The sequence below is a fragment of the Haliaeetus leucocephalus genome, unplaced genomic scaffold (genome assembly GCF_000737465.1).
Source record: "Haliaeetus leucocephalus isolate CR32 unplaced genomic scaffold, Haliaeetus_leucocephalus-4.0 Scaffold262, whole genome shotgun sequence".
NCBI lineage: Eukaryota > Metazoa > Chordata > Aves > Accipitriformes > Accipitridae > Haliaeetus > Haliaeetus leucocephalus.
Genome location: NW_010972698.1, coordinates 4,193,055 through 4,215,336, shown reverse-complemented (window position 1 = coordinate 4,215,336; position 22,282 = coordinate 4,193,055). Strand labels below are relative to the sequence as shown.

General features: G+C 40.7%; 1 protein-coding gene across 1 annotated transcript in view; it reads left to right on the top strand.

The window, feature by feature from the left end:
• Nucleotides 1–22,282, top strand: part of IL1RAPL2 (interleukin 1 receptor accessory protein-like 2) — a 387,096-nt gene that overhangs the window by 359,185 nt on the left and 5,629 nt on the right. The window contains exons 6-9 of the mRNA XM_010568937.1: nucleotides 246–375; nucleotides 6,613–6,758; nucleotides 12,387–12,530; nucleotides 17,715–17,885. Coding sequence (XP_010567239.1) covers nucleotides 246–375; nucleotides 6,613–6,758; nucleotides 12,387–12,530; nucleotides 17,715–17,885 — 591 coding nt within the window. The remainder of the gene's footprint in view (nucleotides 1–245; nucleotides 376–6,612; nucleotides 6,759–12,386; nucleotides 12,531–17,714; nucleotides 17,886–22,282) is intronic.

Here is a 22,282-nt window from a genome sequence, read left to right as displayed (position 1 = left end):
GTATCTTTCCGAGAAAAATGAAATGATGGGTAACCTCAGAGTTTCATTTCACAGCTATTTCCTGTAGATGCAGATCAACATCACCCTTTTTCCTATGGTTTATAGTTATTCCTTCTTTTTCTTTTTTTTTTCCCCTCCAATTTTAAATGGGGAGGTTTATCTGAGGTCTTGAGACTTCTCACAATCATTGTCTCACTAGCAGCCATGACAGAGTGTCTAACCCTCTCTTTTCTTTGTGTTCTCAGGAAACCCGCTGACTGTGGCCTGCAAAGCTTTCTTTGGATTCAGTGGAGAATCAGGCCCCATGATCTACTGGATGAAAGGGGAAAAATTCATAGAAGAATTAGAAGGTCACATTAGAGAAGGCGAAGTCAGGTACTTTTTGGAATATTTACTGTTAAAAACATGGTATGTCCCAAAGGCCTGTTGGGTGTTTTAAACAGGTTTTTAATTAGAAGTGGAAATAGTTTTCTGTCTAAAGAGTGATGAATGACTTGCAACCAGGACAGTGGGAGTTGCTCCCTCTCCTTTCTAGTGAATAAACTCTAGACATAGTAGCTATCTGTGTGCCTAAAAATCTGTTATCAAATTCCCCTGATGGTAGCTGAAGCATCTCTTCAGTGTTCTGGGGGTTGATTTTAGCCCTGCATGGAAATGATGCTGTCCACTGCAGCTGCCTCTTGTGGCAGTCCTTGGCAAGATGACATTCATTTCAGCACCAGTGTTAATCTTGAAGATGAATGGTCTCCTGTCAAAGTCACCATACTTTTTCTCTTCTAAGGAATGTGTTGCCTGCCTGTGATATAGTTCTCAGTCTGCCTTAACCAGGGCTTTCAAAGAGCATCATTTGTTCCTCCATGCTTAACACTTAAGGGAGAGAAGGAAGGCACTGTGTGAGGATGTCCAATATCCAACTTGTGCTTGGCTTGTTCCAGATGCTGGTTATCATTTGCTGTACCAACTGTAATGAAAACAAATACGTGTATCCCCAGGAACTTTCATGGAATTTCCATCTAACAGCATCTTCTTGTCTTTCTTGTTTAATAATTGCCTGGTTAATAGCTCTGAGCAAAGACTAAGCTATGGTTATACTATAGACAAGGTGGTCCCAGCTCCTGTACGCACGATGAATATAGATCATAAAGAAAGCCAAGGTCTTTGCACCTTCCACTGCACATTTTTATGGTCTCATTTCTGAGTTGTTTGTTTCTTGTAAAAGTGATTTTGGAGGGCAGGCAGAGAGAGAGATTCCTTTGCTTTATTACTTGATCAATAATTTGAAGTTCAGCCATTTAGCCACTAGTTATTAAGATATACTAAAATAACTGACCTAACATTGCACCTTAATTGCATACAGATGAAATTTATCATATATTGCCAGAATGACTTTAAGTGTACAATCCTCTTTTGGGCTTCTGACCACAAAATACAATTATTGGAAACTTCTGCCGTTGCAAGTAATCAGCATTTAACGACATTGTGTCCTCTCCAGTGTATATATATGAACAGAGTGATTTTGGTCATGTTCCTCCTCTGCATCAGAAGGACAATTTGAGGTTTGTATTTAAAGAGCTCTCCAGCTCTAGCACAGTTCAAAACTTTTCCTTTATGTGCATTTGTTAGTGAAATTGAGTTTGGAAAAGCTGTATTTGTACTTCATTGTGCCATCTCATTACACATTCGTGTTTCAAATTAATTTTGTGACAACTGCCTTTTCTCACTCTGTTAAAATGCTTTGACTCAGTTTACAGACCCGTCACAATTCAGTGAATCTTCTCTTCAGCAAAGCTACTTATCACGTACCTAACCTCCTGTGCATCGCAGACAGCTTTAAAAACATAGCATTTACCAAAACCTACTGCGTCATTACCAGCAGTGCCACAGTCCATCCCTTTTTTCATTTAGAAGTAGCTATGGCAACTGCAGTAGTAACTTTTTGCAAATGACTTTTTCACACTAACAGCCCTTGTTTATGTGTCCCATTACAGGTATGCTGCTTCACAGAAACTAAGCAGCACTAACTGTTCTGTCAGTGCCCTGAGCCAGCCCACATCCTCCACCCAGTCGTATTTATTGATGTATTTCAAAAAATGTCATGTATGTTTCAAAATTTATGAGCCATGGTGAACTTGCTGGTTAGATGCTTTTCCAATCAGTTTGCTTCTATATGGTATTATCAGCACGTTTCTGTTAATGTTGAGAAACTACAAGTAATTGGGAATTGTTACAACCAGACCAAGACACTCCATGGGTTGTTCCTTTGGCAAACATCTAACATTTTAACTCTGCATCCCCTATCTTAAATTAGTTCACAAATTTAGTAGCACTCTGAATTTTTGGTGCTGTCCTTACCCTGAACTGTACCTATCCATTGTGTTGCTGGATTTGTTGTATATGATGAGAGTTCAGGTTTGCAGATCAATTGCAGTGTGGGAGTACAAAACATCCATCCCTAGTTTGCATCCTCTAGCATGCATAGTTGCTAGTCAGTGTGCTGTTATGAAAGCATGAAATAAGGATGCACATGACTTGAGCATTTCAGTTAAAATCAAACCTGTGGAACTGGTTTTTGGTAAGCAGACTTCACCATGAGTAATATATGTGTAGCTCTGGGCTTCTTGTTATTTATTAGACCTTGTTACAGAGCATCATAATAAAAAGTAACTAAGCAGCTTTGCAGGACTCGGAGGCAATGACCACATCTCTAATGTGCCTCCTTGCCTTCCCTTGAATTAAGATCGCCAAATGTTAGATATGTATAGGGGGAAAAGGAGAAAGAGGCTGCTAGCCAGGTGGATTTTTCACAACGGTAATAAAAATGTCACATAAATTGAACCAGGGCTATTAAAGAAGGAATCAGTGTCTTTAAGCCTGCCTGCAGAGTTGTCAGTTGTACCTAATTATCAAAGGAGCCCACAGCAAATTTCAACACCATCTCTCTGCCATGGCAAAGAAGTATTTTCAGGCATAAATATTCCTCTTCCAGCCACCTATGAGTTGCTTGTTTTTCTTCTTCAGGCAACACTGCAGAACAGTTTGCAGGTGCCTCACAATGCTCGACTTGTAGAGCATGTTTGTTCTTTTTTTTTATCTGTTCTCCATTTTTAAGTGGAAATAGTTTAACTCATTCTAGAGGCATGAAAAAAAGTGAATGGAGACATTTTGAACGGCAGCCTTATTTCTTCCTGCTGATTATTTTAACATTGTGCCTTTTCACCCACAGAACTCAACTGACGGTTGCAAAACTCTCAGACAAGATGAGGATGTTGCATTCTGTCAGGAGGGGATACTGAGGGAGGGGGGCAGAATTACCATCACTGCCTGGCTAATGTGCTGGGTACTTTGCAGAGAAGTATGGAAATGACAGCCCTTTCCTGAAAAGCTTATACTATTCAAGCAGACAATTTCTGGGCAGGGAATGAGAAACATGATACAGGAAAGTGAGAGGGAAGATCGCAATGCCATGTTATTAGTTGAACTACTTTTCTTTGGAAAGGTACTTATGTACACACAGATTGGTCCTTTCATCTACAGACTAGAGTTCCTATCCCTGTTCACAGTCCAGTTCCTCAACTGTATAAAGAATAAAAGTTTCATTTTTGATAAGTCCCAACTCACATGCAGGTTAGTAGAGGTTTGGAATTAATGCCTTGGTCTTGCAAAGAGACCCCGGTGAAGCTTTCTTATGGCCTTTACATCTGTGATCATACAAAGCCTGAAAATTTTAGGAAAATATGGTTTCAAAGGAAAAGTACTTTAACTTCAGATTCAGCTTAGTGCATAAATGCATTGGAAAAATATGAAAAGAGATTTGAAAAATCAGAAACATTGGATGTTTTTCAAAGAAAACATTTGTATCCTGAAATGACACTTTTGTTTTTAATTCGTATTTTCTTAACTGAAAAATAATCAGTAGACAAAATGTTTTGTTTCAGATCAAATAAAATGCTTCAGCTTGAACAAAAAGAAAGCAAGCTTGAACAAAAAGAAAGCACTGGGTATTTTTTTTACTTCACCCACCTCTTCTTTCTCTCCCTCCATCCTGTTTGTTGTGAGTTGTCAAGCACCATTGATTTATCTATGTATTAAATGATGTAATTACTCTTACAGTTTGTTCATCAAACCAGAAAAAAGAGCTATTATTTTCTCAACTTGTGGGAGCTGGCATGTGTTGGCAGTGTTGCTGGCAAAGTTTCTCCCGACTGAGATAGGGAAAGAGCTTCATCTTCTGGGTGTGCAGCAAATACTGTTGCAGCTTTAAGGTCTTACTTGTTGATACTGTATTCCTTTTCTAACCCCAAAATACTGTGCTCAGTGTTCTATGAACCAGCTACAAAATGCTATCAATTAAAGGCTGCACACATATTAAAAAAATGGAGGTGACCAACTGTGTATTTCTGTGGCAGTAATGAATCATTAGCTGTAGAGTACTAGTTAAAAGAAAAAAAAAAAAGGAAAAAAAAAAGGAGGAATGAAAGGTTTAACACCACTAAGAGCTTTCTACACTTTGCTACCAGCATAATGCTTAAGTATCTGTCAGCATTTTCATGATATATCCCATTCTAAAGTGTTCTCTTCCTAAAGATTGCAGTTAGCATGAAAATAAGTGGAAAAAAATTTTCAGTCCAAATGCATATTCTTTTTTATGAAAGCTCCTTTTTAGCTGATCATGTATTATTTAAATTTAGGTTAAGGGTCAATTATTTTATTTTAAATAGATTCAGAATATTAGTTTATTTTATCTTAATTGTAATCTGTCTTCATTTTTTTCTGCACAGAATATGCTGATTATAGTAAACACGAGACAATCTGAACATTCACAGAGCTCACCACATTAGTGTCCCAGACATCTTCTCTGTTAATGATTTTATTTGTTCCTTGCAAGTGATTTGTAGACCAAAATTTGTGGAACATATTGTTTACCAACAGAGAAGACACACTTTCCTGAGTTTAAAGTATTTTGATGTATATACATATGGTATATTAATAGGTAAATGAGAATTGATTTCTTTGACACCCAATGATTTAGATTGATTTGAGTCTGTACTTGGACTCAGGGCCAGAATAAAAAAAATTCAAAAATACACAATAAATGAGAGTGAATTTGCAAAAAAGATGCAATCCGAGTTCCAAATGCAACACAAATGCAAGTTCTTAAACTAATGTTTTTCCACTCACTTTTTTGCAAGTTGCACAGCCATAGTGAAAGAGGCTGAAATGTTGTGGATGCTCTGGTACGTCTTCTGAGTTCCTTCAAATCACACAAGCCTTTGAAGGCTATGTGCTGTATGAAATCTTACTGTAAATATGTGGGTTATAGCAGTCAAGCTTGCATTTTTGATTGTCTAGTGGAATGCTCTCATACTTCACTTCTGATTTGTTTTCAGATTTGGAGTTCCGTACTTGTTATATGAACTTATGTACATAAGAAAATGTGTGTGTGCATTGGAAACCCCAAAACACCTTTGGTTCGCAATAGAGAAGTTTGGGATTTGTTGTTGTTACTGAAAAATTTTAAGCTTTCCAGAAGCAGTTTCCATCCAGTGCAAACAGTGCTCTCAATTACTTTGTGCCCAGTTGCCTCCCTCAGTCTCTGGAGAAAATACTTATTTTCTGGTGAATGTGGATCTTATTTATATCTTTACTGCTTAGTGCTGTACTCTACCTTTTTGGAGAAAAGACTCACTGAAGTACTAAGTGCAGTGGTGAGTTCACAGGCAACTGCAAGGGCATCACACATTTTATGTTTAAGCCCTTACACATTATGCAGCGGTACGCTAACAGGATCAAATGAATCTGGTAGATTTTACTTGATGTTACATTTCCTTGTTCAAAGGACCAGTAACTTTTTCTTGAGCAACTGATAAGAAGCCTTTTGAGAGAATAGGGCATTATATTTTTAGACTTAATGTCAGCATCAGAAAACACTTGCATTTACTTTGCATTCTTTTTAATATTCACATTAGAACAATGGCATGAAAGGACTGTACCTCTGGCCTGAAAGTCTGCTAGAACTTTCTGTTCCCTTTGTGGGCATTTTGCATGTCTCCTCTGTCCTCTCAAAGGAGCAGAGAGCTCTTGTTCTTGACACTGTTCTCTTTTAAAGTCAGGATCTAGCCCCCCAAAATAGAGGAAAATTCCACAGAGTAGCACAGCTCCTTTCATTGGTTTTCCAGACCACATTAAAATGTATCACAATATCCAGCCTTTAAAATATTGCCTTATAATTTGCTCAGCAGTGGCTTAGTAGCGCATATTTACTTCTCTGGAAAGTGAGCATTTATTGCTTCTTTTAAAAGAAACATTTTTTAGCATTTAATTCCGGTGGAACTGAGGTAAACAAGCGACATGCAACCATTGCACTCATAGCCACTCTTCCTGCACTTGATTCAGCTCCTCGCTACAGGCATGGAGGAAGAAAAAGGCTTTGTTTGTCATGAAAGATGCCTCTGTGAAGTCTCTTTCAGGCAACTCAAGTCTCCTTCTAAGTCCTTCTCCAGGAGTGAAGCAGGTCAGGCACACTGTGTATCTTGTGCTGAGAAATCATGGTTCTTTTGGGAATCTTTCACCCGTATTAATTCAGTTAAGCGAAGACTGTATCCTTCCTTTCAGACTCCTCAGAGAACATCTTGGAGAAAAAGAAGTTGAATTGACATTGATTTTTGATGCTGTAGAGGAGGCAGACCTGGCTAACTATACGTGTCATGTGGAAAACAGAAACGGACGGAAACATGCCAGTGTTCTTCTGCGCAAGAAAGGTAATTATTTTTATTTAATTATCTGTACTCTCACCTGCCTCAGCAGCAACAGGTCAGCCAGTAGCGAAGCTCCTGCTGACCTCTCTGAGCCAGGCTGGATTCCTGTGTGCCTACTTGGAGCTTCAGTATGTTTGTGTTACAGCTTCAGTTTACCATTTGTGAAAAAAAATCATGAGTTGTTCTTTAGTCTCTAATGAATCAGCCTTGCAGGTGATGCACTTCCCTGGAATACAGTCACCCGTAAAGCACCAATATAATCAGTGGAAGTATTTGGTCTAAGCAACCTATGAATTTGACCCAGAGTTGCCTGACTAGACCAGAGGTAATTGTGTGATGAAGTTAAAATGTGCATTTCTTAGAACAAGTACCTCAGCAGTGAGGTCAGATATTCTTGTATTTCTCCACTTCCTGGCTTTGCTGTTTAAATTGAAAGCTTTAAACAGTTGCCATGCATTTTAATTTCCAACTGCATTGGGAGTGAAAACACTGCAATGAGAGCTACAAATCAAGGGAGAATTACCCTATCACGGTTGCTTTTCTTGGTACTGTACCTGGAATTGGGAATACCACTACCGACAAGTTATGTGTAGCAGAAAGGAAACCATTTGGGTTTGATGTTCCAAATGAAAAGGTGCTACTATGTTCTGCTGTGTGTAGAAGTCATTACCATAAGGAGTGTAACAGTATCTCATTAGAGCTCTTAGTTGTTTGTTCGATCACCTCTCCTATTCCTAAGTAGGGTGACATTTAAATTTGATGGTGAGGTCTCTAAGATACAGTGTATTAGGTAGTACAAAAGCTGTAAGACAGTAACTGCTGGGAAAGCAAAGGAAGGTTACACACTCAAGATAAAGACCTAATGCGAAACCACAGAGCCATCAGCACAGAGATTGACTAAAGAGTTAATACATTGTCCGGACCTCTGCCATTATTCTTGGCTGTAAATTGATTTACTAAAAGAGGAGAAGAAGAAATGTTTTCATGAAGCACACCTGCAAGTGCTGTTCCAGTCCTTCATGTGCTTTCAGACCTCTAAGGCCGAGGACATGCTTCTCAGCAGATTGTGGATTGCAGTGTTAGTGTCAGTTAAAAAAGCCAATGCTCTCCATCATCACAGTTGCAGCAAAATCCCACAAAAGTGTCACCATATGGAGAAGGTTTAAATATACTATTAGTACCTGAGCATGCTGCAGATTGACCTCTGAGCCTAGGGTAGACATCACCATGGGACAAATGAACCAAGAGCCAGGTGGAAGAACAGGGAGACCAGCCAAGGCCTCTCTAGATGGGGCACCGCAGTTCCGCAAAACATTCATGGTCATCGGTTCACCTAAAGGCATGCAGGATGCTAAGTGCTGTGTTTCATGGCTATAATCTGTATAAAATGAAAGGTGAGGGAGGGGTGGTATTGGGACAAAAGAGGGCAACTAGAGAGAGGAAACTTTTGGGTCAATGTCCTCTTTTTTTTGCTATTCTTCCATGTGACCCACAGGTTATATGTGTGAAAGTACAGTACGCAGTCCTGTCAAAATCAGTTGAATCAAGTCCTACTTACATAGTTTCTTCTATATGTGAGAGTTTTGTCTCCTCCAAGAAAGAAGGGCATAACGTAGGTTATATTTTATGCTAAGTGATAAGGATAAAACAGAATACGGAAGGTGCAAACCACTCTGAGAAACAAGGGCCCGCAGCTGTGGTGTGGAACACACACGAATATATATTCAATGTCTAAACTGACAAGTTGCCACAACTTTAATTAAGGAATCTGGTCATCATGATGAAGGATTAGCCACTTTAGTGCAAAAAGCATTCTACCTTTCCATCCACTGAACCTCATAAATATACAATTGATAGTAAGTATATCTATGTTGACACTGTTAAATGTTCAGCTGTGTTGCATATATTAGAATAACAAGCTAGGTTTATTTATAACAAGAAAATGCAGATATTTCAGAGCTCTGCTGAAATTATGGAAGAAGCACTGCTGAATACAGAATTTGGAGGTGGAAAGGATCACTTCTCAGCTACTATTTCATTTCTCTCTGCATTGTGGCTGTAGAAAGCTTATATTCCCCTCAGGCATTCTCAATAGTTGATTTTCAAGCTATTAAAGTGTCATTTAAAATAACCACAGTATTTTCACTGTGTCCTTTGACTGCCTGTCCCATTGTCCTGTTTGTTATTTATTAAGTTCTTATAAATACTTGACCAAACTTTTCCTTTCTGCAACTTGATATAATTACTTCCTATCCTAGCTTTCTCGAGCTTGGATTTGACTGTAGATTATTCATGAGCCAGGAAATACTACTGTATTTACTGACCTGTGACAAGACTCAGGGCAGGACTGGTAGAAAGCTGTTGACCAGCAACCTTTGTGCCTGTCGAAGAAGGGATCATGGATACCTATTGCAATGTGCTGCAGCTTTCCAGATGCTGAGGCACTTGGAAAAGGCAAAGAGGAAGCACAGGTCTCTCGGCCAGAGAAATCCCCCTCCCTCCAAAGTCTTACTTGCTGAGGGCTGCGTTATCCCTGTTCGGCAAGAGGTGTTTGTAGCTCCGTTTTGTCTCCCGGTTGCCACAGTGCTGTAGGTTATGTCTGCCCTCTGTTCAAAGGTGTGATGGCAGCACATCAGGTGTACACAAGCTAGCATAAGTCATGAGTCCTGGTAAACTAGGAAGTCTTGGTTAAAAAACCAGGAATAAACCCCAAATCCAAGTTATAGCCGTAGTATAAGAGTTTCTAGAGTTAGTTTTTGGTTTTACATCAGGTGGTTATTTTTAAGCACATATTTTGCTTTAAGGAAGAAAAAGGAACTGTTCAAATATTTAAGGTAAAATATGTTGAAGTCTTTTGCTGTATTAGTGGTACGGTCCTCACAAATGCTTTTGGAGAACACAGTAGTGCTGTCTGTACAGCACCAGTGTACTGATAGCCCCAGAGCATGCATCATCATTTAGTATTTTTTTTTTAATTGAAAAAGAACCAAATCCAGTTTCAAACACCCAAAGCTACCAATGCAAAGACAGAATCAGGCATGCTACTGAGACCTGAATACCACTGTCTGCTATCACATTCTTCTTTACTTAATTCAAGACCACATGTTTTATTTGCTTTCAAGTAGTTAAAAAATAAGTTCTGGACAATCCTGGGTTTGCTTTTCTTTTTTTCTCCACGCTCTCCTAGCATGTTTGGTGCTCAAATTACATGGAAACACAATATATACCCACTTGTCCCTTAGTTGTGGATATAGCTCAGGATTCCCTTCAAATGAATTTGAAAACAGTCCAGTATTTTAGTGATTGAAATGGACGTAGTCTATAATATACCTCTCCTGGAACATGAATAACTTGTCAGGACCTGCAGAATAAAATCAAGCCATGCCTTTAGTGGAAATAAACAGTGAATTTAGATAAAAGTAAATATTATAATGTTGTTTGCTCACCATTTATTTCAAGGAGGCTGCCTTTACTCAAGACATGCAGGAAAGTAACTTTTGGGGGGTTTTTGATACTGATACAGTACTAAATGATGAGGAACCTTCTAGAATACATTTGTCTCTCATTTATTGGGTGTTTATGAGACTTATAGTATTTTAAAGACCATAATCCTCTGTGATACATTGTGGCTAAGTCCTTCTACGTTATTTTACATTAGAAACTATCAGAATATTATTATTTACTAATTTTCAGTCACTATTATAGCACAAAGCCCAGATTAATCTCCTTTCCTAATGTTGGGTGTGCTGCCTTCCCTGCTGACCGCAGTGAGGACCAGTTGAGGAGTAAGGCATTAATCAGACGCAGAGACTAAGAGCTGGAGTAGGCAAGAAAACTGAACATTCTGGGGGGTTCTCCATTGCCTCCACCTTGGAATGGAAATAAGGAGCCCAAAAGCCTTGGCTTTCTGCCTCCCTATGTCTGGACTCTAGGAGAGTTCATGGGGCAGCAGGACAAATACAGGACATACAAAAGCAGATTGATTCTGCTTTTTGAGCTGGATTTTGCGGTTTTGCTTGATACCCTGCCATTCCCCCAGCAAGTGAACACAAGTCTGTGCTTCTGTGTGGGCTGCAGGTGATCAAGGCTCAGCATTTTCTCTCCTTCCAAGCTGGCAACTTTGCCATCATCTCACTTCCCTAGCAAAAAAGATTCAGTACAACAAAAAAAAGGTTTTTTTCCCTGAAAAGTGATTTTAACCAATTCTGTTCTCCATTTGAGCAGATTTATCCCCAGAGCATATGCTAACTTTATCATGCAGTGTAGTAAAAGTCCCATGAATTCCCTGTGTTCTCAGAGAGATTAAATAGCTATGATAGACTTTTTCCATCTATTAGTCCATGACTTCTTACCAGACAGACATCAGAGGTACTGTAAACTGGGAATAGCTTGACATCTGATGTTAATTATTGAAATACAAGGCATGGCAAGGCAAAAATAACCCCAAAAGATACACAACTAGTTTGCTTTTTATCTTGAAAATGACACAAATGACATACCAGTAATTTTTTCTGACCTAAGTTTTAGAAGTGTAAAGATCACAAAAACTTTGCCTTGCCTCTATTACAGTTTTTACATCTTCACGTTGTATTTATTACAGCAGCAAATTTCTTCATGATGTCTTATCCAAACTAATATAGGCTGTTAGAGGTAGCTATTGTCAAATTGTCGTCTTTGGTCTTTTATGGCTAAGTAAAATGCCAAGTGGTGTTATGAGCAACATTGTGTTCAGAGGACATTTCAGGCTAAAGAGCAATACTGTTAGTGTCTTACATCAGGTAGAGCACTGGACTGGTATTCAAGGTTTTTTATTCCATTCTCGCATTGGTTTGCTGAATGACCTTGAACATGTTGCTTCACTTTTCTATGCCTCTGTTTCCCCAGCTGTAAAAGATGGATAATTGCATTTGGATGAATTTATGAAGTTCTTTGAGGCAGACTGCTTGTGATGTTTCCTAACAAAAGCATCCCAGTAGGAAATTTTAACTAGCACTAGTTCCCATTAAAGTATAATGTGTACTAAACAAACATGTGAGAACTCTGTTAGTAGCCGTCACAACTCAAACAAAGTGGCTCTCAGCAGCCTGATGTGTGCTCCTGGTTTCTCACATTATCTTGGGCATTCTGGATGCTCAATTCATTCTCCAGTGATTCAGCTGAAGTCCTGGCTTGGCAGCTCACATCAGCTCACCCACTGGCTTCTCAAATATAAAACCAAAGTTTAATAATTTTGGGGGGACTAGAGCCTCCCAAATAGAGTACAATATGTCTAGTATATCTATTCTCACATGCTGCATACAGCATTTGATGTACTCTGCCAAGACAGAAGTTTCAAACTCCACAAGCTCATTAAAAGTTGATTAATCCTCTGTGTAAAATCACTACATAATTCCCTTGTAGAAGAATTATGATTATAGCCTCAAATGCATTCTGGATGGTGATTTCAGATGGGCAGTAGATGGAGTAAATGGGTAAACTTAAGTAATAGGTAATGAACAAAAAAATTAGGCATCCTTAATGTTACAGTGGTTGTAACTGGAAGCTGCGCAATTTTATGTGGAATTGTACAGTGGATTAGGGCAAATAAAGCTAGGAAAGATCATAACCTTTTTGTCTTTCTGCTAATTTTAGATTTGATCTACAAAATAGAGCTTGCTGGAGGACTGGGAGCCATCCTTCTTCTGCTTATTTTGCTCGTGACCATCTATAAGTGCTACAACATAGAGTTAATGCTGTTCTACAGACAGAACTTTGGAGGAGACGAAGCAGCTGATGGTAAGCAGTTGCTCATGAAACTCAATACATGCAATGGAAATATTTCAGAGACCCAAAGTGATGAAGCTTCTAGATTGAAATGGACCCCAAAAGATACCTGCTGCCAGTTTAAGGTCAAACTACTAAGCACCTAACAGTGTAAAGCCCTAAGAGTTTCTCCCAAAGCCCCCTGAAATCAATGAGTCTTTTCACTGTAATGTCACTGGGCCGTGCCATAAGCAAATGGGAGTCAGAAGAATTGTTCATGAGTCTGTTACAGAGGCTTGAATGTCATTTGTTAGGTGATTCCTCAGGAGAACTCTTCACATTCATGTGTCCCAGTACCACATATACCCAGGATCACTCCTCCTGAGATCCATACTGTATGTGGGCAGCCCTTTCACCAGGTATTTTTCATTAAACATTCCCATTGAATTGTCTTCAGGCTGCCAACTAACTCCAGTAACTAGTAAGAGGTGATTGTTATTGAGGCTAACTAGTTGCCTCAGTTAATTGGGAGACTGTAAACAACTTAGTGGAAATGTACAGCTTGCCTGGAGAGTATGTTTAGGAACAAACTGGGCTGTTTTTCAGTGTTCTTCCCCCGCCTTCCCTCTCACTAGCATATATTCTGTTTGGTGCCTAAAGCTAAACATGTATTTTTAAATTGAAACTTTAATTCTCCTGAATATAGAACATTCCTGCTGCTATGAAGCTGGAATAAGCCCTGGTAAACTAAATCCAAGTGCTTTAAATCCTATTATTATATTCTTAAGACTTCTATTATAGCATAATTAATATGTTATTAATATGCATATAACTAGTATCTGCTAAAGATCTGAAGTGCAGTATTCAAGTACAGCTGCCCAGGGAAGTGGTTGAGTCACCATCCCTGCAGGTATTCAAAAAGTGCGTAGACAAGGTACTCCAGAACATGTTTTAGTGGGCATGGATGATGGTTGGACTCTATGATCTTGAAGGTCTTTCCCAACCTAAATGATTCTGTGATTCTACTTTTCATAGCCCACTGCAACACTTATGAGTCATGTAGGCAGTCTGGAGTGGTATAGCTAGAAAAAATAATCTATTTGAAAAAAGAGCAGGGAACACATTTCCCCTATTGGGCCAAAACAATGTGCACTTGCACAGACATGTTACTTTCTGCAGTTAGCATTACTGTTATCAAAATAATAAATGTTTCTGTTTAACACTGGGTAGATACGAAGTGAAAATGTTTCACTACAGTGAAATCCATAGGAGTTTTGGAGAACGAGTGGTATGACATCCAGGGGATTTTAGGATGTGGAATGATAAATAGCAGGAATAGAGATCAGGAAACTTCCTCTTTCTCAATCTTCATGAGTGGCAAAACCTAAAATGATGCTTTTTTTATACTATACAATACTGCACAATATTTATACTGATACCTAGGAGAAAGTGAATGGTGAGATTATGTGGTTTTGGAAGTAATTTACCTCTAACACCTTGGGATTATACCAACATAACATCCCTGGTTCACACCAACAAAAAGTGACCCACAGTGGTATCTTCCTCCAGATTGCTTTGATTTATTTATCTTATGTTTTCAGTGTGAAGCTGCTGCATTTTTAGTCATGTAACTTCCTTGGTTCCTTGGTCATGTAACTTCGCTTTTTAATTTATGAAACAGTATTATTTTCTAGTTGTTTAGAGGAAGCCCCATGAGTACATAGGGGGGGTTGTGCGCATGTTAATTCTGAAAACAACCTTTTATTTTTCCAGTGCATGATTTTAGAACTATTGCAGCTTTGTGTTTCATTCTGATCATGGTGGATTGACCTTGACTAGACGCCAGGTGCCCACCAAAGCTGCTCTATCACTCCCCTGCTCAGCTGGACAGGGGAGAGAAAATATAATGAAAGGCTTGTGGGTCGAGATAAGGACAGGGGGTGATCATTCACCAATCATGGGCAAAACAGACTCTACTTGGGGAAAATTAATTGAATTTATTACCAATCAAATCACAGTAGGATAATGAGAAATAAAACTGAATCTTAAAACACCTTCCCCCCACCCCTCCCTTCTTCCCAGGCTCAACTCCACTCCTGATTTCTCTACCTCCTCCCCCCCAGTGGTGCAGGGGGATGGGGAATGGGGGTTGGGGTCAGCTTGCCACACGTTGTCTCTGCCGCTCCTTCCTCCTTAGGGGCAGGACTCCTCACTCTTCCCCTGCTCCAGCATGGGGTCCCTCCCATGGGAGACAGTCCTCCACAAACTTCTCCAACGTGGGTCCTTCCCACAGGCTGAACTGCTCTAGTGTGGGTCCCTTCCACGGGCTGCAGTCCTTCAGGCACAGACTGCTCCAGCGTGGGTTCCCCACGGGGTCACAAGTCCTGCCAGCAAACCTGCTCCAGCGTGGGCTCCTCTCTCCATGGGCCACAGGTCCTGCCAGGAGCCTGCTCCAGCGCGGGCTTCCCATGGGGTCACAGCCTCCTTTGGGCATCCACCTGCTCCGGCGTGGGGTCAACGGGCTGCAGGTGGAGATCTGCTCCACTGTGGACCTCTGTGGACTGCAGGGGGACAGCCTGCCTCACCATGGTCTTCCCCACGGGCTGCAGGGGAATCTCTGCGCCGGTGCCTGGAGCACCTCCTCCCCCTCCTTCTGCACTGACCTGGGGGTCTGCAGGGCTGTTTCTCTCACATCTTCTCCCTCCTCTCTCCACTGCTGTTCCAATGCTGGGGGGTTTTCGCCCCTTCTTAAATATAGGCACTACCACCGTTGCTGATGGGCTCGGGCTTGGCCAGTGGTGGGTCCATCTTGGAGCCGGCTGGCATCAGCTCTGTCGGACACAGGGGAAGCTTCTGGCATTTCTCACAGAAGCCACCCCTGCAGCCACCCCGCTACCAAACCCTTGCCACGCAAACCCAATACACCGATTCTGCAGAATGAAGGATGGAGGCAGAATATTACTGAAGTCAAAGCATATACAGGGATGTTTCTTTCTACTCATGTAGGCTACAGTGGGGACATACAGAGCTCCCATGAGCAGTCAGCTGTATAGATGCAATTGCAGGTTCCTTTCCATTTAGACATGTATTTCTTTAAAATAGAAGATTTGGAACTCAACAGATTTGCTTTATTGCTATTTCTAAAAATATCCTATGTAAGCAATGTTGGATGCATTCACTTCCTGAGTTGTGCGTAGCATTGTTGTTAGAGAAAATGATACTGAGGATTAAGGGAAGCCATTTAGAAACCGGCTCCAAGCAGTGCTGCGTCCAAAGCACACAAAGCAAGCAGTGGGCAAGCATGAATAGGTCCTTCTGCTATGTCCTGTGTATGTGAAGCTTGTGAAGAGGGAGTCGAGACCGTAGACATGTGATACAAGCGTATGGACTCACAGGAGCCCGGGGCAACTGGTTCTGTCCACATCTTGCTTACCTGTATGGTGAATAGAGGTGACTGGAGAGGGCAGTTGTACCCACACAGCTGGAAGGGGCAGGAAGCTCAGGGACCGCTTGCACACAATCCTTGCGCAGCTTCCACGCTGCTTTATAACCAGGCGTGTCAGTGCTCCGGGGTTTGCTTTGCTGCCTTTGCAGAGCTCTCAAATGTTTGCAGGGATGTTTGCCTCCTGGATCAATTGGTGGCTGCCTCCTCTTAAAGGGTTTTGGCAGGCTTCATTAGGGACAGGGTATCAGGTTTTGGACAGGCCTCCAAAGCTGACTGGCCTTCATTTCTTTGCTGTTTGTTCTTCTGTCATCTTTCCATCAGTAACTACTATTTTTGTGTGCTGTTCATTTCAGAGAAATATCAGCAAGCCAGGTGGACATCCTCCCATGCAGCTATACACTAGGAAAAATGCCTTTTACAAATATATTATTATTCGTATGCTTTGTCTGTAGCTCTGACCCTCATGGGTCTGGCTTTGTGTCAAGAATTACAATTTCAAGGTCATCAGGGAATGTATTGTATTATGATTAGCCATTTTTTCTTTTTATCAGAATATATTGATGATTTTTAACTGCTTTAATTATCTTTCATGTGCACTTTTCTTTACAGATAATTAGTACTCAGCAATCCTCCATTCATGCAGTTTTGTTCTCACAACATTAACTGTTTGATTTTTCATTTTCTGTAAATAATGGCAGCTGTGCTCTTCCCTGGAGACTGAATTGCTGAAGGTTGACTTTTTCAATATACTATTTTCCATTACTGCAGAGGAATAGCAAAGGGAAATGTCACTAAGACAGTCTGATCCCAGCATGGATCCCATGCTCGATAGTGGTGCCCCTTTTGTTCCTAGCACAGTCGCCAGTTCTTAGCTCAATGTTTCAGACGCAGAGAGCTGGAGACAAGCCCCAGCGCTGTGCAGGAGGAGGAGGAGGAGGTGTGTGGCCCTTTCTAGCCAAACCACTGTGTTGCAGTCCCAGTGTCCTCATGTGGCGTTGCCTGGGTCCCCTCTGCCACCCACTGCCTGCCTCTACCTTTTGATGAGACTTTGCCTCCACCCGTAAGCTGCAGGCAGAACGGAGGAGCAAGTCTCCCCCCACCCCCCATTTGCTCTTGGAGTTATTTCTCTCTCTCATACTGTGAGCCCCAAGTATTTAAAATATCCTGGATCAACTGACCTCTAAAATTATGATATTGGTTTTAAAAATGACAAGATTTTCTAAAAAAAATGCTTTGCACTGTTTGTATTTGTCAGTATTTTCTGCATAATCGGTATTCATTTGAGTTAAGTCATGTATTTTCTCAAAATTACTTGTGCAAAGAAGTTTTCCTTGCTCAAAACCTTCCAAACTTTCCAGGCTCAAAAACTTTTCCAAGCTCAAAACTTTTGCATAATCATAGCACTCCTGAGGCATAAGGGTTGAAAGATTTCCAGTTAGCAATATGTGAAGGATTAAAATAAAAAAATCCAGCTTTAGTATTTGTATCAAAATTTTGCCCATGATCTTTTCAGATGTGAAATGTGTACACTGGCCACATGAAGCAGAGTTACTAACTAGCTCAACGTGCAGAAGAAAACTGAAAGGATATCCTTTGTCTGGATCTGAAAAATTTCTCTGTGGGACCCAGATTATATGTTCCTGTGAAAAGTCCCAATTTTGTTGGGAAATGCTCGATTGTTTCAAGAAATAATACGATTTCCTAGTACTTTCCTGTATTATTTATAGTGCTCTTGCAAACAGCAGACTGAACGTGAATTTGTTTTCTTACAGACAACAAGGAATATGATGCATATCTTTCATACACCAAAGTGGATCCTGATGCGTTAGACTGTGATAATAATGAAGAGGAGCAGTTTGCACTTGAAATTCTGCCAGATGTTCTAGAAAAGCACTATGGATATAAGCTCTTCATTCCGGATAGGGACCTGATCCCTAGTGGAAGTAAGTATTTCTGACCTTTCAGTTTTAATTCTGTCTGATATGTCATGAAGGCCTGGACTGTGCGATAAGTACTAGATATGGGAAACCTCTCTTGGTGAAGTGGTTGTGAGGATTGGAAAAGTTTCCTCAGTACTGCAAATTTGAGCTCTAGGTTAGAGCTTGTTCCTGCACCACTGAAATCAGAGGGAACTGCCACTGATTTCAGTGGAGGCAGGACAGGAGCTAGACTCTCCTACAGGGAAGGCTGCAGCGCTGCAAGCAATACTGTAGTCCAAAATCTCTACATCAGACAGAGGTAGTTACGCAGGAAACTTCCCCCCAAAAAATTTGTAGTCTCTGTTTTATCATTCAAAACGGGATTATTATTTTTTCCAGTAATTATTCGTCCATAGCAGCTTTACAAGTAAAAGTAATCTTTCCCATTGTCTTTTATTTTATTTCCTAACTTTGAAGTCTCATAAATAGCTACAATAGTTTCCCAGTTAATGGTATAGGTACAGTTTTTCATTAGAGTTTTGACCAAGTGTTGCATTTTTGAGAAGTGTTGGTATTGTGTAAGTAATTGGTATTTTGTGAGTAATACTGATTCTTCAGAGGACTATGTACAGCCCAGGGATCCGATGCTGTTTTCCATGCTGATGGTGAAATACACTTGTCCATTTCAAATCAGTTTTGCTGCCATGTCTGAAGATTCAGCAGCACCTTTGGATGTCTGTACCAACAGTTAATGCCTTTCTAACTGTAGTTATGGCATCTCTTCTTCCAGATTCATTTTTGGACAAGTCAAAAAAGACCATGAATCATATGTATCATGTTGATGAACTTTTAATGCACAGTATGTTTGCTTTAATATCACATTTATTTGAAATGCTACCCTTGTGAAAAATAAGCTTTTTTTACATATTCTGTCTGCAAATCACTTGCATGAAAAATATTATAAGAGAATATGAACTTCTCTCTGTGTATGCTACTGTACAGGAAATATGAACATTTTCACAGCAATGGCTGTGCTGGAGCAGATGTCCTCAAACATGAAACAGCTAGAACATGGCTGCATTAGCAACCTGCCTGCCAAAAGACTTGAAACTGCTGCCTTGCTGCTGCCAGACCCCAGTGCCTGCCCCAGAAGTTGGAGCCTACTTCTCTGACATTTGAGGGAGCTGGAAACAGAGCTCTGAATCCTGTACCATTGGGAAAGAGGAGTCAGAGCGTAGGCAGACATCATGCAAAGTCCCGTGTAGTGGCTTGAATTTATCATGTGCATTTGCAGCTCCTAGGTTAGAGCTGCTTCCCTTTTTCCTTTTGCTCTACCCCTGCAAGGTGTGAGTTTTACTCCCTTAATGACATATTCCAGAAATGGGACTTGGCTCATAGCCGCCTTATTTCTGACAGTACAAGCGAGTAGTACTGATTTTTTTGATATTATTAAGAGAAAATACACCTTTTTGTGTTAAAATTCACAGAACTGTTGTAAATAGTTGTTTCATATCCAGCAATATAGCAGTTATACATAGCAATTATACAAGTGAATTAAAGAGTTTAAAGCTAGCCCTTCAATGATAACTATACTAAAGCACAGATTAATCTGAAATGAGATTCTTCCTTCCAATTGCTGTACCAGCCAGCATGGTATTTTATTTTTGTCTGGTTTTGTCAGTCAGACACTCAGCAAATACTTGTCATCACTTTCGGTATTCATTAAACCTCTCATGAAAATGTAGGGTACCTGAAAATGTCAGTTCTCATTTACGAACATTCACAGATTTAATACCTCTTTTTCCTCTCAAACTCACTTCTCCAGTGTTATGAAAGGGCCTGATTCTAACACATGGAGCTTTAAGAACGCTTAATCAGACATAATGACAATGCAGAATAAAATGTGGAACTGCAGTGTGTGTGATTTGCATGCTTTAACTTTGGAAAAGATATGGGGGAAGGCATTTTATTTTGAGGAAGCAAGAGGGTTGGAGAGGTGATGGAGAAGGAGAGAAGACTCAGACTTCTGTATTTGTAAGCTCTCTGTGTGCGCTAGAGAAGTGGAACTTGGCTGTGTTCTGCCTAATGCTCACCAGTCTTACAGGGACTTGCAGTGCTTAGTGAAGAGAGGCAGTGTGATGCGGTATGGATCTGCCAGAAACTTCAGAGGTAAACATAATAAATTTTAGAGTGACTGTCTCAAAAAGTGGCAGATATGACAAAATATATAGCTCTTCAGGGTAGATTTCTATAGAAAAGTGGGGGTTTGATCACAGTTATCTTTTTTATTTTAGGAAATACCTCTTCTCACATGTACCGCATTTCCTCGTCTTTTGGTGTAAATGACTTTCAGTGTAATATAATGCTTTCCCACTCTCCATTCTGATGTGTTTCCTTCTATATCTTGTGTACTTAAATGTGTGCCATTTCACTAGTACAGCAAATAAGGTGTGGTTTTTGTAAGGCTGGTTGTTTCATATAATCTCTGCAATTTTAAGGTGCTGCCACAGGAGGGTGTGCATTATTGCGCTTCCTTCCTGGCATGAAGCAATACATACAGCTACTACTTGGATTTGAGAGCAAGCAAAATATAGACTTGTTAAATAGTATTTCATTAACTTTCTTGCACACTTCTGTGAACAAACTGAAAAGCTGACTTCAGAAAAATTCTGGAACAAGTTTGATTATGTTTTTGTCCAGCTGGTTCATCTCTAACCTCTGGGGAAAAGCTATGATAGGCTCTGCATGTCCCTGTGCAGCCGAGGGAGAGGTTACAGCCAGATGTGCCTTAGTTGGGATGCGTGTACCCAGCAGCGAGCTCCGTCGCACTGCATATCTGAGCTCCGCGTTTCAGCTCTGTGCTGAGGACCATCTGTTTCAGGGATGCCCATGGGGCGACTGTTGCTGTCCCTAGGAGGACAGAGGTGATGGCTGTGGGGACTGAGGCCACCTCTTTACTGCTGGGAAGCAGATCCCTGGCATCCAGAGTTCAGGTCAAATGGGGCTGAGTCGTGTTTTGCAGTAGGTGTTGGTTTCTGTGCCCTGCCGGGATACAGATGTTATCCCAGTGGAGCGTTTTGTCCTAGTGGGAGAACCACCATGAAGGACGATGCCAAGGGCCTCGGTGATGCCCACCACATGGTGGCTAGCAAGGTGTGCTGTGTAAGCAGCAAGGCCAAGTTTGTAACCCAGGATTTGAGTTCCGTGTTATAGGAAGTACTATAGCAGCTGTTCTTTTTTAAAGAATATTCTTTGGTCTTAACAGAGGGAGTGTTCTTCATTCTGTCAAAGCTGACAGCACATATATCTTTCTGCCTAGGTAGCTAAGGCATAACTGAACATGTTAGCCTGTATAAGGAGATTGTGAGCCCTAAGATACAGTTGCAGTTGTTACTAAAGTTTCTTAGCGGTTATCATTTTTTCCACCCTATTAGTTTTCAGGGCTTTTTTAACAAACCCTTTCCCACAGCAAGCACTCTTAAGTCCTGTGAGTTTTTTAATTCAGCATTAGGATACCTGAGGAGACTGAATAGTTGCGGGGGGCAGAAATCAGAGTAGTTATGTTTTTACCTGAGCCATTTTCTGTCTTGCTAAGGATGATGTGTCTACAGAAAGATCTGTTTGCACTTGACTCTTCTGAAACTGGGACTACATCAGAGGAAGATATTTTTCTCACATGGTTTCTCCAAATTATTTTCAACTGTGAAAGTGAAGAGGTCAAAACTGTCGAGTTGGATTTTTAATACCAGCAATATAAATCTATTAGAGCACTGTCTAGTTGCTCTCTAAGCATATGTGCATTTGATCTTGACAGGATTGAAAAAACACTAACAATTCACTCCGGCTCAGCCCAGGGTGTAGAGATCAGGCACTGAAAAGAACAACGGTGATGGAATAAAAATCTTTCCTTTTACTGGAAAAATAAGAGGTTGTCAGCACAGCAGGAATGCGCCTAAGGCATGTGATAAAACGCACCCAACAGTCAATATTGCAGTTCTGGCACTTTGTAGTTTTGTCTGCCCATCTGTGTGGTTTTTGCCTGGTGAATTCCAGCTTCCTGGGCTCCTGGATGAAGAAAACCCAGCTGGACTGTGTGCCTGGGGTTCCCAAGGAGCCTTAATTAGGTATGGGACACCATTTATGTGAAATGGAGATAGAGTACCCAGCTCCACAAACTCCTTTCAGAAGTCCCTGGTTGTCTGTTCTGTATGAATCTTACACCTAATGCCAGGCATGGGCAGGGGTAGCAGGGATACAGAGGAATGACAGATGAAAGTGGAAGAAATATGAACAAAAGCCAGAAAGGCTGGCTACCCTGTAACAGCCCATTGAAGGCCACCGAGGTGGTCAAGGAGCTGGAGCCCACAGTATAAGAAGAGAGCCCAAAAGAACTGTATTTCTTGAAGTAAAGGCCAACAAAG